The following is a 15,628-nucleotide window of genomic DNA, read 5'->3' as shown; positions in this document are numbered from 1 at the left end:
GGGGATTGCAAGGTGAAATTATTGCATGGCGGGGGATAGAAACCTAAAGCAATTCGATTTTCTGTTTCTGACCCCAGATTCTCGAGGTAGAACCATTTAAATTGTATATACATATTAAACATTAGTAACAAAGTATTATATAGTTAGTCCTACTGTTGTGTAATATATGTGTACATGATTAAATCACATGAATTTATATACATGTCAAGGAAAAGGGAAATGTGATTTATTTTTGGTGAGTGAGCTGGTACAGTGGAGTTATTGGGTGGATGCAAGGGGGTGAGACAGCAGATTAAAATTCAAACTGATTTTAAAATATCACACTCTTAAAATACTTTATTGCTTTCATTACATCGTTATTCTTCATAATTGCCCTGATCATCGATCGCATTTATTTGTATGGCCTTTAATCACAAAATGTCTCAAAGAAATGCACAGGTTACAATTACACCTTTACCTGATCTAATTCATAGATAGATAGATAGATAGATACTTTATTCATCCCCGCAGGGAAATTTACATAATTATTAATAATAATATGAATTCTTCCCTTTACGATCACTGCAAGTTTTGTGACCCCAAGCTAAAAGAATTATAGTGTTATATAAGATTCAGAACTGAACAAAGAGAGATACATTGAGTATAGTGGGAGGGAGTTCAACCTATTGCATATTTGCATCTTCCTTGAAGACATAGCAAGGTAGGGACACTATAACCTGGGCGTATACTGGACTCTACAATTAAAATAGCGCCATTATGTTTTGATAATTTGTCATTAAGCCAAAGTTCCTTTAGTTTAATCTCTGAAGTTTGTGTTGGTCCTCAAGAGCCGCTCAAAAGACGAGGCAAAACGAGGCTAACTGTTTGTCTGACCGGAGCCCAGACCTTTATTAAACACCCAGTTATGCATATTTCATAACGTGACAATTACTGTATATATCAATTTGGTCAATTTTGAACAGCTGTGTATCCATTTTTATAAACACTGAACAGCTATTCTTCAAAACGTCTCATCATCATGCTTAGCTAAATTGAGTATAGACCCTTTCATTTGTTTGTAAACATTGTGTCGTATCTGGTTGGCGGGACTTAGCCTGAAGGCACAAGCAAGGGGGAGGGCGATTTGTCTAAAAGTATATTTTTGTTATCATCAAAATGGATAGCTTTGATGTTATGGTTTAATAACCTACGTCACGAGTGACGTCACAGCAAAACAAGACTTGCGCTGGTCAAAAAACTGAGGAAACCAAGCTTATGTTGGGTTATGATGGGCTTAGTTGGGTTTTAAAATGTTATGTTGTGCGCCAGAATCAGACAAAAATCCTTACTGATCATTAATTTGAGTTTTACAGGATCCCAGCGGACACTCTTTAAAAAAAAAGAAAAAAAAGAAGAAAGTTGTGGTTAAATGCATTAGAGTGAAACGATTCAACCGATGCACTCCTCTTAAATGTGTGCACTGCAAACCCGAGCACTTTTAACAAGTAACTTTTTTTTCTTTGGTCAGGTGTGTCCGTTGGGATCCTGTAAATTTTCAATTTACCATCACCAACATTTTTTTCTCTGAATCTAGCACACAAACACACGACATGATGACTGCTAGCAGCAACAACGGCTTTATTTTCCATTGTCTTCTGACCAGCACAAGTTGTCAAGAACTTGAACAGGATCAGGACCCAAACACGTGACGTTTCTCACACAAGGCTTTTTGTTTACGGGAAATGGGAAGTCATGCACATTAGGCAGCAGTCTGGCGTGAACTAATAGGAAGCCAGAGGCAGACGAGATCGATACCAATTGCCCGAGTAGATATCGGACAGCTGGGGTCGATACCGGACAGGACGGGACTGACAGGAATGAAAATGAAACAGGATATCAAAATCAAACAAGTCAAACTAGACGGGAACTAGAACTGGAGAGATTAATAAACAGGACAAAAATAGATGGGAACGAAACTGAAAACCGATATTAAACAGGACAAAAAATAAACGTGAACAATACCGGAAAGGAAATGCCAACAGGAAACAGGACCGAGTCAAAACCCACGTCTTGGGGGTAGAGGTTCGTTGACGGACTGACAAAGGAAAAATGAGAGCACTGAGCTTAAATAGACGGAAAGCCAATCTGTCAATGAGCTGCAGCTGGCGCCACACGGGCGGGGCCAATTGGGCACCATGGCAACCATGACACAAGTATTATTTTACATCCAGCTTTGATTGTGATGGCGCGCGTGACTTAGGCTATGAAAGGTGTCTATAGGTGAGTTTAATATTGGTTTCTTATTAGCATTAACACGCACAGAAAACAATCCCTTATCCCTATTATAAGAGGGGCAATTATATTAGTTTAAGGTTTGTTGATTTATTCTGTGTCTCTGTGAGCCTGTTTTAAAATCATTTGTAAACATATCTTGCTAGTGCTGTGCAATTCTGATTAAATGAAGCGTTGTGAAGTGTTTGTTGAGAAAAAAAATAATTTACACATCAAGCAGCCACTCGCTCATTTCAATGACTCTTAACACTGTAGCATGCTTTCGAGCCAGCAGACCATTGACTGTAGCACTTCAATAAAAAAAGGAGTAAAAAATCTGGGTGATGTTTTCACTTCAGTGCCATGCAGCAGTACCTTGATTTCCCCTTTAAGATGATACGTATACCCTAGGCTAGTGGATATTGAGAAAAAAAAAACTACAAAGAAGGGAAAGGATGGCACATCAAATTGGCAGATGGCCAGAGAGCCACTGGAAATGAAAAACAATGCCCGGTTGGTGTGTTGAATGATAAACACATGGCAGTCTTTGTGAGAGCATCCACACAATTTCCTTTGTGCTGTATCACAGAAAATAACAATCAGCATTCAATAGGGCACCGAACTCTGCCGCGGCCCAATAACCGAATTGGGAATTGTGTTCCTTTATAGGCACCGTGTTTGATTATGTCTGAATGGTGTTATGACAAAATATGCCTGTGGAAGCGGAAAGAATGTGTTGCATACTAACAGCATCAAATAAATACCAATTCATAATAATAATAATAATAATAATAATTTCCTTGTATTGTCATTCTGTGTAACAATGTACACAGAACGAAATGTCGATTGCACCTGACCCGTTGTAGCGAGCCGATGCAGCCGCAGCCAACAGAGGGCGCCGCCGACCACTTTTTAAGTCTTAGGAATGACTCGGCCGGGGCGCGAACCACCGACCTCCCAGTCTCAAAGCGGGCATAGAATAGTGTTATTGGCGGGGCTTAATCAAATAAAATACTCATGGTGGATTTGATTCATAAGATAAATCAAATGCAATTTTGTATTGGTATAGGACACATGTTTAGTGTCTGGCCAGTCATTTTACAATTAGCAGTTTGGCAAATGTATTCTTTTTAAGTCCGTATTACTGCTCTCAGAACTTAAGTGAGAGTGATTCTCCACAAACTATTCATCTGTCAAACGTGTTGCAAATACTAATGTATAAAACATACTTCGAAAAAAAATTCTCAAATGTTTCATGAGTCAGTTCATGATCACAATGAACTGTACAACTGCCACTGTGAATGAATATACACATCCATCCATTATCTGCACCATTTATCATCAGTAGGGTCGCGGGGGTGCTGGAGCCTGTCCCAGCTATCTCCGGGCAGTGGGCAGGGGACCCCCTGAACTGGTTGCCAGCCAGTCGCAGGGCTCACAGAAACAGACAAGTCACTCACTCATTCACATCTAGGAACAATTTGGACAGGCCAATTAACCTGAAACGCATGTTTTTGGAATGTGGGAGGAAACCGGAGAGCCCGGAGGAAACCCACCCAAGCACAGGGAGAACATGCACACTCCACACAGGAGGTTCGATCTCATGACCTCAGAACTGAGCCGCACACATGCTAACCACTGCGCTACCCGAATATACAAATTATTTATTCTACTTAATTAATACGTTGTTTTCTAACATTTTTATCTTTTTATACATTTTATCTTTTTGATTAATATTATAGTAGTACCTTTATTTACAAATTCAATTCGTTCGGGGAGTAGTTTCGTAACCTAAAAACTTAATGCACTAATCCGTTACAAACCCCGCAAAAGTACCGTGTGATATTTTTTAATAAATAATAAACATAAATCATAACACGAAACAAATACACGTTAAATTAAGATGACTGCACAACAAACATACAACGAGAGGCACATTAGTTAAAAAATAGGAAGAATAAAGGAAATCATAAAAACATTCATTTACCTTTTTTCCTCATGTTTACTGAAAACTGATCCAATGACATATGCTTTTGACGGCTTTTGACAAAACTTTGAAAATGCACTAGGAAGACGTAAAATAGACCGACTTGTCAACACATTTTCTGGGGGATTCCTTTTCACAAAGTTTGTATGACGTTGTATTTTCATGCGTCATTACACCCTCCGGGCGAGCCCAAGAGGACAAGTGCATGCTACACCAAAAGAGCGCACCATAAAATATTTAGTAATGCAAGGATTGCATATCAATTATGGACTTTTATTATGTGAAATGCAAAAAAATAAGGTAGCTTGTAATGTAAATAACTTCCTGCAACTGTAAATATCAGCTACATTTTAGTGTCATTTTTAACCAGACCTATATGGCGAGGCATTTGTTGCACAAAAATCTACTCAACTTATTCAAGATCTAAAAATCATACTGTATGATTTGATAAATGCACACACAAGATTAACAATGGCATGTGTAAATTGCAGATCTATTTGTGGCTATGCAAAAAACAGGATTCACACCAGATTTCATCTTTGAATAATACTGGAGAAATTGAAAAATTCCCTTTGAAAGTCCTTAAAAATATCTTGATTTTCGACCATAAAAAGGGTGTAGGAACCCTTTCTAGTGCAGTAGGAGAATGATTGATCAATTTACTGCCACTGGCACTATTTGAATTGGAAGTCATACTTGGTGCTTTTAGTCCCAACACAGACGATGTGCTTTATTTTTTGTCTCTAGGGGGGACGGGGTAGGCGTTCTAATGGAAGCCCCAGTGATGTGATGACAAATGTGCCTCTTAAGTCCGCGTGTGTGTTCAAGGGAGCACATTTCTGAATTAGCTTGTGAAGGTGCTTGCATTTGATAGGAGGGTACTCGGCTGATGGATGACCTTTTTCGCAAACGTCTTTGCCCGTGTGTGTGACGCTGAAGCTATCCACACAGACGACCGTCGGCATGTGTGTGGAGTAGCGGTCACGCCTGTTAGCACCACAAAATAACAGTTTCCCACCCTCGCGTTCAATCGCATCAGTGAGTAAAACAGCTGGAGCAACAAAAAGGCTATGGGCTACATGTTTACAGGACCCAGCACGACAAGACATTTTAAACGGTAAATTGCTTGCCAACAATCATTCTGCGGGATATTATTCAAAATCATTGAATTGCTTTAAAGTTGATCACCAATAATTCAGGTTTTTTTTTCAATTAAATTATTTTTTTTAATTTCAATATCTCCAGGAAAAAATTGAAAGGGGGAAGTGTCACAACCAATACGTAATCAGGACCCAAATGCATAGCGTTAACCACAAGTTTATTGATAGAAAGGGGAATAGCAAAGCAAATTATGATTTGGTTAAATAATAGAAGTAGTGTTAAATTGACTTAAGTAAAACACTATAAAAAATGAATTTGAATAGAAAATGACAATGATCCACCACTGGTGCACTATTTTCGGAACAGGTACGAGGGCACCTTAGCTGTCTATTGGGGGCACCCTGGTGCCCGGGGGCACAACTTTCTAGGCCCCTCTACTACAGTAATTATTTTCTTTAACGTGGTTCAGCTTTTATGGTCTTGGTGCTTCACAACACTGTTTTCTGGATTCTGATTGGGTAAAAATAGTAGGTATTTGTAATCACTGCACAGTAAACAAATGCTTTGACCTGTAAATAGGGTTTATCATTTGGTTTTGATGTGTAATAGAGTGCATTTTTAGTAATTGTACACACATATATATATATATATATATATATATATATATTCTACTTCACAAATTTAGCCTTTCAAGAGTTAGTTTGGGAACGTAACCTCTGCGATAATTGAGGGTTGACTGTATTGTTTACAAAACAAAATAAACAAACACAACTTAGGCAAGTCTGCATGCAATACCTTGTAAATATGTTTGCCCTATTTATTCAGACATTCTTTTTATCTTTTGTTCCTCTTTTCAGTCTTTACGTGTTTATCCTGAAGTGGCATGTCTAATCCTGTTTCAAACCATGTTCATGTTATTATCAATATCAATAAAGTCTATCATGGATTCATCAATTTCAACTTGCTGTTTACTTCACCAGAGTCAACTATAAAATGCTTCATTAGCAATGCAGGATTTACATCATTTTAAAATATGATTTCCATGATTGCCATGACAAGTACGGATAACATGGATCGATGTTCCTATGGAATCTATCTGAATATATTTAATCTCCAACCCCTACGTAAAGCATTTCAGGATGTGAAATGAAAATGCCCGTCAGTGTCAATTGAGAACGATTGGCATTACTCTCCCACGGGCCAACGTAATTATTACCTAATCAATTAATTGTAATCTCTTCATACTCTTTCCACGTAGCCCATTTCGCTCCCTGCAGCTAACGTCTCCGCTGTAATTCGCATGAGCTCGCGTGTGCCAAATTCGGTTTGCAGAAAATTGCCTTACACTTCCATTTCCGCGCTCGCTAATGCGAACTGAAGTGAACCTGCCGATGAACGCATTCTTACGCTCCACGTGCAGAAAGCTTCTTTCTGGGCTCCGCCGACACATACGTCTTGCTGCCATATGTATTGTTCATCTGTGACGTTATATTTTATGAATGCTAATGACTTTACCTGCACTTTCCTGACTCGGTGGCACTGTGGTTCATCATATTGTATGGGTTGCAAGGTCATAATGGCGCTTGAGTGCTGGCTTCTGGTGTGTAAATGAAACACTGGGATGTTTTCACGTCTCTAATGTCTCTTTAATGCCCCTTTATTGTTAGCTGCAGTTCTAGAGCAACACTTTGCTCATTGACATGGCATTCTGCTTTATGGTGATTAAAGATTTACCATTCATTTTCTATACATCAGAGTATAATTATAGTTATAATTCTCTTTTAAAAGCACAGTATTCTTTAACTGTGATTTTAGCAACACTAAAAAATGTCAACTTAGTTGATTAATGACTTAAGAATTAAATATTTATCCTTGCCGGACTGATTAGTCCCCTCCCACCCTAAAAAAATGCACTCTGAAGAAAATCTATTGGAGCTTGTATTTTTATTTCTCATATTATTCATTTGCAATCAGTATTGGGTCTGTTACTTAAAAATAGTAAATAGATACAGATACTAGTTATTTAATTTAAAAAGTAATATATATATATATACTCGCATAGAGGCCAACACCTTGAAATTGCCTAATAGAAGCATAATATTGTCACAGCCTGGAGCTTGTATTTTTATTTCTCATATTATTCATTTGCAATCAGTATTGGGTCTGTTACTGAAAAATAGTAAATAGATACAGATACTAGTTATTTAATTTAAAAAGTAATATATATATACTCGCATAGAGGCCAACACCTTGAAATTGCCTAATATAAGCATAATATTGTCACAACCAGAACAGACGGTAGACCCAAACGTGTAACGTTTCACACCAAGTTTTATTGCGGAAGCGGAGAAGTCAGGCGCGGGAAAACACATGCCAGCGATTTGGTGATTGCTGGGCAGAAGAAGCAGGAAGCCCACGAGATCGGAGCGTGGTCGGATGGCGGAAACAAGTCAAGCAGACGGGACGGGAGATCGGAGCGTGGTCGGTGGATGGAAACAAGTCAAGCTGTCGGGACGGGAGATCGGAGCGTGGTCGGTGGAAGGAGTCAAGTCAGATAGCCACAACGGGAGATTGAAGTAGGGTCAGAGGAAGGAATCAAGTCAGGTAGCTGGAGACGATCGGGAAGTCAGGGGTAAAAGGGTCAGAAAACAGGATAGGAAGGGACTGACGGGAGCCAGAGTCAAAAAATGCTTGCCTTGCATGTGCGGAAGTTCGCTGACGGACTGACAAGGAGTGAATGAGAAAGATGTGTTTAAATAGGAGGGGAACCAATCAGGAAACGAGCCGCAGCTGAGACTAAACGAGTGAGCGCAAGTGAGAGCAATAGCCAAATCATGACAAATATAAGATATAGAAGACACCAAACCCTGGAAGCAGTGGATCTTTCATATTGTTTGGCTTGTGCAATGTTAAGAGTTTGCAAACAAAAATTTAGCTGAGGCAGTCCTTATCCATTTTGTCTCTGGACATCAAACCACTAGAAAATCGACTTCTCTGTTTCTGGATACTGTTCAAGATGTTTTCTTTCCCCCCCTCCAGTCGCGGTTTATCATCAAAGTAAACGGCTAAAATTAAGCACACTTTTGCTTTTTGCTCACATCCAACCCATTTATTTTTAGTTTGTTGTTCTTGTATAAGCCACGCCTTCTTCCCCAAGTGCTGCCTACCATGCGCCACTTGTGAAACACAACCAAATATGTGCATATAAGTTGATCTCATGATTTGAGTGTTTTATCTCATGGTTGCAAATTCATCTTGTACGGTGGGAAAACTCCAGGACGATAAATTTAGCTTACTCATACTCTGCTTGAAATGCCACCATAACTGTATTCAGTTGTACTTTTTATGTATATATTTGCACACCATCCAGATGATGTTCCTGTCCGGTAGAGAGTTGTATTTCACGACGTGAGTGGAGCAAGAAGAACTCTCCCATTGAAGGACATTGTATTACATGATCTGCATTTTATAAGTAACGGAATAACGCTCTAATGCACCATGTTGTAATGACGGTAAAGTTACCAAATGTTATTTATAATGAGATACAGTACTCATTACCTCCAAAAGTATTTGCGTTAGTTCTAACAGTCAAACAACAATCACACCAAAACACAAGGGAAGAGCTGAGGATAAAATGTGAAGGAGGAAATTTCAAGTTCCCATATAATTATCGGGCTGACAGTTATGTCTGATAACAGCTTAATATGACGTCACCGTTTTTGGCCAGATAGGAAAAATATACCCAATGATTAGTCACCTCTACCACACTAAAATATTCAATCAGCCAGAACGATTTTTTTTTCAATGTAATACTAGCAATACTTGGTCTCCTCTTTACTATGTCATGTGCTCAAGGGATGGCATAGTTTAAGATCAGTCGCATGGCTCAGCATGTCTTCAGGCTGTTGTGATTATACGGGTTTCTGAATTTTAGTCATTACAATAGATTGACTTTTGTTTTTTAGAATATTTTTGTTGTATGTCTCCATATATGTTAATGCTATTAGAATTAAAACAGACTGCTGCCCTATTTGATTAAGATTAAAACATATGTATATATATATATATATATATATATATATATATATATATATATATATATATATATATATAAATATATATATATATATATATATATATATATATATATTCATTTATACAGACGCTTCAACAGAGCTTTTTTTTCTTTCTATATAAGATGACAAACTCCTTTGTCATTGTTGGGGCAGAGATGGGTGACATTTCGTGCGCATCCACTGAAACATGATCGCCATACTGACTGAAATCATGTGGTCACGTCACCGGAAACATCAGGCGCTGAAAAGTTCTTGCAAAGTTCATGCATCGATCACGCATAAGTTCAGTGTTCTTGCTATAAAATGTTATTCTGTAAACACAGTGGCCCATGTGTTTGTGGAGAGTATTGTTTAGATATTGGAGGCATCAAAAATGGCAGAAAGAAAACCCACCAAAGTTAAAGTTCTGCTTGAAATGCATCCTTTCACAAAATAAAAATGTTCTCATGTTTTCTTGGAAACAAGTATTTATAAGGAACTTAGCAGTGTTCAACTGCAGTTTACTAAACAATGAAGCTAGAAAGCTACTTTTTTCTAATGAAAGAAGAGGGTTAAAGCTTTCTTTTGGTATGTCCTATGCTTATATAGCTACAAAACAAAATGTTCTGTTGGCCTCCAAAAATGAATCAAAATGGCAAAAATTGGCTGGCTTGGCTCTTTCACTTTGAGAGAAACGTCCGGCATTCATTTACATTAAAAAATCAAAGGCTCTTTGTCCGGTAATGGACTTTGCGATTGTATGTTTTTGTATCTACATTCAAATGATCTCTATACAGTACTTTAATTTTAAAAAAATGCTTCGGCATACAATTCAAATGTGGCTTTTGTATGTCTGCGAACAGAGTGCGTATCGAGGCCATCTCGGACAACAGCGGCAAGCTGCAGCTTTCCCTGCAGGAGATCATCGAATGGCTGACAGCCAAGGACGAGGAGCTGTCGGAGCAGCTGCCCATAGGAGGCGACGTGGGGGCCGTGCAACACCAGAGAGACTTCCACCAGGTAAGGCTCCATCTAATACCTTTTCCGGATACCACCTGCAATCTGTCCACTCGTTCGCCTTTTGTGCCTCGAGGGGGGATTCATGACCGCTATGTGATGGATCTGCACGTAAATACAGGCGGATGTATTCAAGGAGCGTTGTGGCTTTAATGGAAGTGCGGCGACGTGGACGAGTCCTGCTGAGTGTCCCTTTCCACTTTTAAGCTCGCTATCTGTTCCCCTAGTGTGAAAATGGATTGAGGGTGTTCCAGAGGTCGTATGCTGTGATCTATGTGATGCGTGTGATTGCTCTGCCGTTTATATCTTACATATTTGACAGTAAATTTGTTCCAGTCTAAGATGGATAGGACTGAAGAAAAAAAAAGTATATTTTTATCATCTTTGAATGTTTTAGAGAGCATTATCAGGGCGTGAGTCATGATTGTCACATTGTTGAAGTTTCAGAATCAAATACGCTTGCAGCTTCTGTTATAATGACATTTAAATGTGTTTATTCTCTCCAACCTTTTTCAAACGGAGTGCTATTTTTTTTCACTAGTTATCGCAAAGGGCCCAGTTTGATATGCAAATCTAAAACAACAGCATATGTCATTACCATGTTATTACCACCTCAATTTTTTGAAGAAGTGCCAAATAGAACCAGTAAGCCACACAGAAAAAAAGTAAATACTGGAAAAACACAATGAACAGGTCCGCGGGCACCTAAGCTGTCATCAGGGGGCACTCTAGTGCCCGCGGGCACCCCACTGGAGACCCCTGGTTTATTGTCTAACGGATTCAAAGGCATGTTCTTACAATTTGATTGCATTAAAAGATACCATTGGGAGCAAGGACATCTTGCTTTACAAAAGTGACAAGATGAACACTTCATTAAGTAACTTTTTGAAATATACCCTTTATCTTTTCTAAAACGACATCCGTCCTTGCCCAGCATAGAAAAAAATATATACTAACTTTTAAATATACTTCAATGATTTGATATATGAATAAGGCAATCTTTTTTTCCACATATGATAATTTCATTTTTGCTTTTACTGGCTAATAGGTGGCAAAATCAAGTCACTAGATAGTTTGGATAGTCCATCCAGTGAAGTGCAAAACAAGTGATGAATTTGGATAATCAAAATGGCATCAAAGTTGCTCATTGATTTGGCTGGAAACAGAATGATGACAATTCGTTCTCCAGAAGACAAGCAACTAATAGAAATGTTTATGTATCTGTATCATTTCATTTAAATCTATATTTGCATATGAAAAAAAAGAAAGAAAAATGGATGTTGGAATGGATTTTTTTCATTTTCATTCATGGGCAAAATCGTTAAAATGCATGAGTTTTGGCCCGAAACAAATTTAAAATCATAAAGGCACAGTGTGTATTATTTGACCACTAGATGTCACTGTTTTATGCATTGCAACTGAAAGAATACAAACCGTCTAGACTCAAAGTGCTTTTTAAAAAATAAAATGTAACTAACAGCTGATGATTTTTTTCTTATCATTCAAATCAATATTGTATTTTGTCTAATGAATGAAAATGATTTACCACTTGGAGGCGCTGAATAATACACAATGTCTCTTTAAGGCACCATTTTGTTTATTTTATGTTTTTTTTAAAGCAGCAGTGTGTACCATTTACTGCATTCTAGTGGTAAAAATAAACATGTGAATACTAGGAAAAAATCCATGAACTTATGAATTTACTTAAGTTATATGAATGCTATTTTTTATATAAAAAAAACATAGTCTCAGGAGAGTCAGTATATACAGTATATATCCTATGCAAGCGGGTCAAGTTTCTCTAACTATGTGAGAACAATGAATTTTCTGTATATCCCAGATTGATTAATATGTCTGGTGTAATTACCTGTTAACTGTTTCAACCACCTCATTGGACTCTTAACTTAACTGTCTCTTGTATATTGTGCACAGGGTTATACAGTATATTTACCTATTTCTTTTTTTTTCTTACAATAATGCATTCAAGTCTTTTACGTGTGGGCAATCACCCACAGAAATAGATCTATTTATTATTTCTGCTCTATTTAGGTCTCTCAAGGTACTGTTGGTTTTCTGTTGGTTTACTTAGTACCTTTTTCTGTCTTACTTTTTATCTGTTGTTGTTATTGCTGTCTGTGTAATAGGTTTGTTTATTTGTTTGTCGGTTTGTTTTATATTCTCACTTCGGATGCTGAATTATTATTGTACAAGCTGAAATTGTTTTATGTTTGTATTTCTGGTGATCAAAAAAATATATATTTTTTTGAGAAATGTGTATTTCTTTATATAGTGGGATCCCTACATAGAAGTTGTCGCCATGTTTGTCCGGCACCTTGCTGCTACGCTGTGTTCTTGGCACTGATTTTCATTCGCGTTACACATAACAGTGCCATCTGGTGGTCAAATAGTACAATCCGGGGGCTTAGGAAACTATTAAAATCAAGGTAAAACTGAAAAATAGGAATAAGAGGAGTATTTATTTGTGTGTAACACTCACTCGTGTTTTCTATTTTTCAATGAGAAAAAAGGATAAAATGTTGTTTTAATTTTCTCATCTCAAACTGAACCCAGGAAATGAACGGTGGCAAAAGCAATGGATTTTAACCACTGCATTACCAGTGGCCGAAATGGCATATGAAAAGGCAGTATATTTGATCACATTATCACACGATTTTTAGTTCAGGTAGCGGAGACAAATGTTACTTTCTTTGTTTGATTCTCATTTACAATGACAATACATGTTATTCTAGTGTTGTATTATATTTTAAGCATTGTAAGTGAAAAATATATTGCCTTTGTAACATGGGAAATGCACAACCACATTTACATTCTTCTCTGTGACCAGATATGTGAAAATGAGAGGCCTTTTTGTATGTCATCTGTATCACTGGCGGTCCAGGGGCTAGAGTTCAGTTCTCTCACAACTGTAAACTCTGGTTGAATCCCGTGACAACCAATGTATTACAATAACGTAGTAAAACCTTTTGTATGACCCGGTCCCAAGCTTTGATTTCTATTTCTTTTTTTTGGTAAATGCTTGTTGTATTTGAATAAATACGTTAGGTTATATTTATTTTAGTTAGACCTTGAGGAGAGGAACTCAAATGTAGACAAATTTGTCAATATGCTTATTAGAATCATCTCTGATGGTGGTTCTAATGGCAATAACTACAGTGTTTCACAAGATGGCCTTGACAGTGTAAAGGTGGCTTTTGAGATGTACTCCAGAATTAACCTATAATCAGTTGAGCTGTCACAAAAATACAACCATGTGATGGAAGTTGCTGGCTCTTGCCATAAATTCAGCAACTGAATTATAGACCAGTTGGAGTTTATGGAGGGATTTGTGAGGGAAACTAAAAAGAAGGAAATTGCTGTGGAACGGGGGAGCGAAGGTGATTAATATTGCGGAGATGGAAGTAGGATGCGGGCCATGTGATTTCATTTATGCGCCTGTTAAATGATAGGGTGCTTTCGAGGAAGTCACGCTCTTCACCGGAGTTGAGGCGTGAATGGTGCAACTGTCGAAGGCACGGGGGAAACTGTTAGTTTTGCAGAGTGCAGATTTTGACATAATTGCCGAGAATCAGTTTTGTCACGGTTGAGTTTAAAAGAGTTTGTATTGAAATAGAAAGGAGTTCATTGAGAAAGTCTATAAACTCGTCAGAATTGAATTTTGAAAGGCTCCAAATGCATACCTCAGCTAATTTACAGAGACTGATTCAAGTTAAATCAAATTATATTTGAAGGGTGAAATAAAAAGAACGTGTCTTAAAAGGACATTTTTTCGGCATAGTTGGAGGGGCAGTGTGTCTCCACCAATATTGAGCAATAATTGTTTTGTCCCCAACAATTATTATGTGATGACTTTAAAACAATTGAGCTAGGCCCCCACCGATATCAAACAATCATTATTTGTCCCCACCAATCATATGCGATCACACAAAAAGTTGTGCTATGTCCCTACCACTGCCACGATCAAACCTATTCCTCTAGTGTGTTGTAAATAAAATGTAGTCCATCTTGAAATTGGTGACAAAGTATAATCTATAAAATAACTTGAACTAATTTAGGAACAGTCTTGTTCTGATGATATAAGTCAAATGGGCAGAAGGTCATTTAAAAAGATTTGCTTCAAGCCGAGGACCAGTTTAATGCAATGTTATTTAAATTGCAGTGGGTCGATGGCGTGACGGACCTGTAGCCTCAGGTGGTGCAGCAGCAGCCGCTTCATGGTCTTTATCACATGTGATGCCAGGGCGACCGGCCTGAAGTCGTTGAGTTCCTCAGGTCTTGATTTCTTTGGGACTGGGATGATGCAGGATGTTTTCCACAGCTGAGGGACCCTCCCCTGTTCAATGCTCAGGTTGAAGATGCGCTGTAGAGGGTCTCCCAGCTCAGACGCACAGGCTTTCAGCAGTCGGGGGGATACTCCATCCGGACCAGCTGCCTTGCTGGTTCGTAGCCTTCTCAGCTCTCCACACACCTGGGCTGAAGTTATTTTTAGTGGGGGGATGTCTTCCATGCTAGTGTCCAGAGGGGGAGGGGGAAGGACAGCTGCATTACTCAGGGGTGAGGATGAGGCGGAGAGGTCAAACCTGTTGAAAAAGTTGTTCAACTGGTTGACTCGCCCCACATCTATATCCACAGCCACACCCTGCTTGGTGCTGCAGCCAGTAATTGTTTTCATCCCTTCCCACACCTCCTTCATGTTGTTGTTCTGCAGCTTTTTCTCCAACTTCCTCCTGTACGGCTCCTTCCCTTTCCGGAGCTGGACTTTGAGCTCCTTCTGTACTCGTTTTAGCTCCTGATGATCACCATTTTTAAAGGCCCTCTTCTTTTGGTTCAGAAGGCACTTGATGTCGCTCGTGATCCAGGGCTTGTTGTTGTTGTTGTTGGCATAGGAACAACACTGTCCATGCAGAACTTAATACCATGGCGTTTGCGATCATTTATATAATAAGAAACTTGTTATTTTGATTAAATTACATAAAGTTATCTTTAAAAATAGTAATGTATTTTAATAATGCAAGTTTATCCGACTCCAGTGGGTCCAATTAAACCTGATGCTCAGCATTGGAATACATTACATACTAATTGTAGTGACAATATTCATAGTATAATGTGAAAATTCAGCAATTTTGAAAAATAAAAATAAAAAATGATGATGTTAAATGAGAAAGAAATGTAACACCAGTTATATATTTTTTACTTTATA

At 38.3% G+C, this 15,628-nt stretch overlaps 1 protein-coding gene across 1 annotated transcript in view; it reads left to right on the top strand.

Moving 5' to 3' along the window:
• Positions 1 to 15,628, top strand: part of drp2 (dystrophin related protein 2) — a 290,040-nt gene that overhangs the window by 175,933 nt on the left and 98,479 nt on the right. The window contains exon 4 of the mRNA XM_088344789.1: positions 10,257 to 10,413. Coding sequence (XP_088200915.1) covers positions 10,257 to 10,413 — 157 coding nt within the window. The remainder of the gene's footprint in view (positions 1 to 10,256; positions 10,414 to 15,628) is intronic.

Source organism: Urocampus carinirostris, chromosome 9, assembly GCF_059441175.1.
Source record: "Urocampus carinirostris isolate Australia breed hairy pipefish chromosome 9, RoL_Ucar_1.0, whole genome shotgun sequence".
NCBI lineage: Eukaryota > Metazoa > Chordata > Actinopteri > Syngnathiformes > Syngnathidae > Urocampus > Urocampus carinirostris.
The sequence above is the reverse complement of the archived record's forward strand: the minus strand, read 5'-3'. Positions and strand labels throughout refer to the sequence as shown.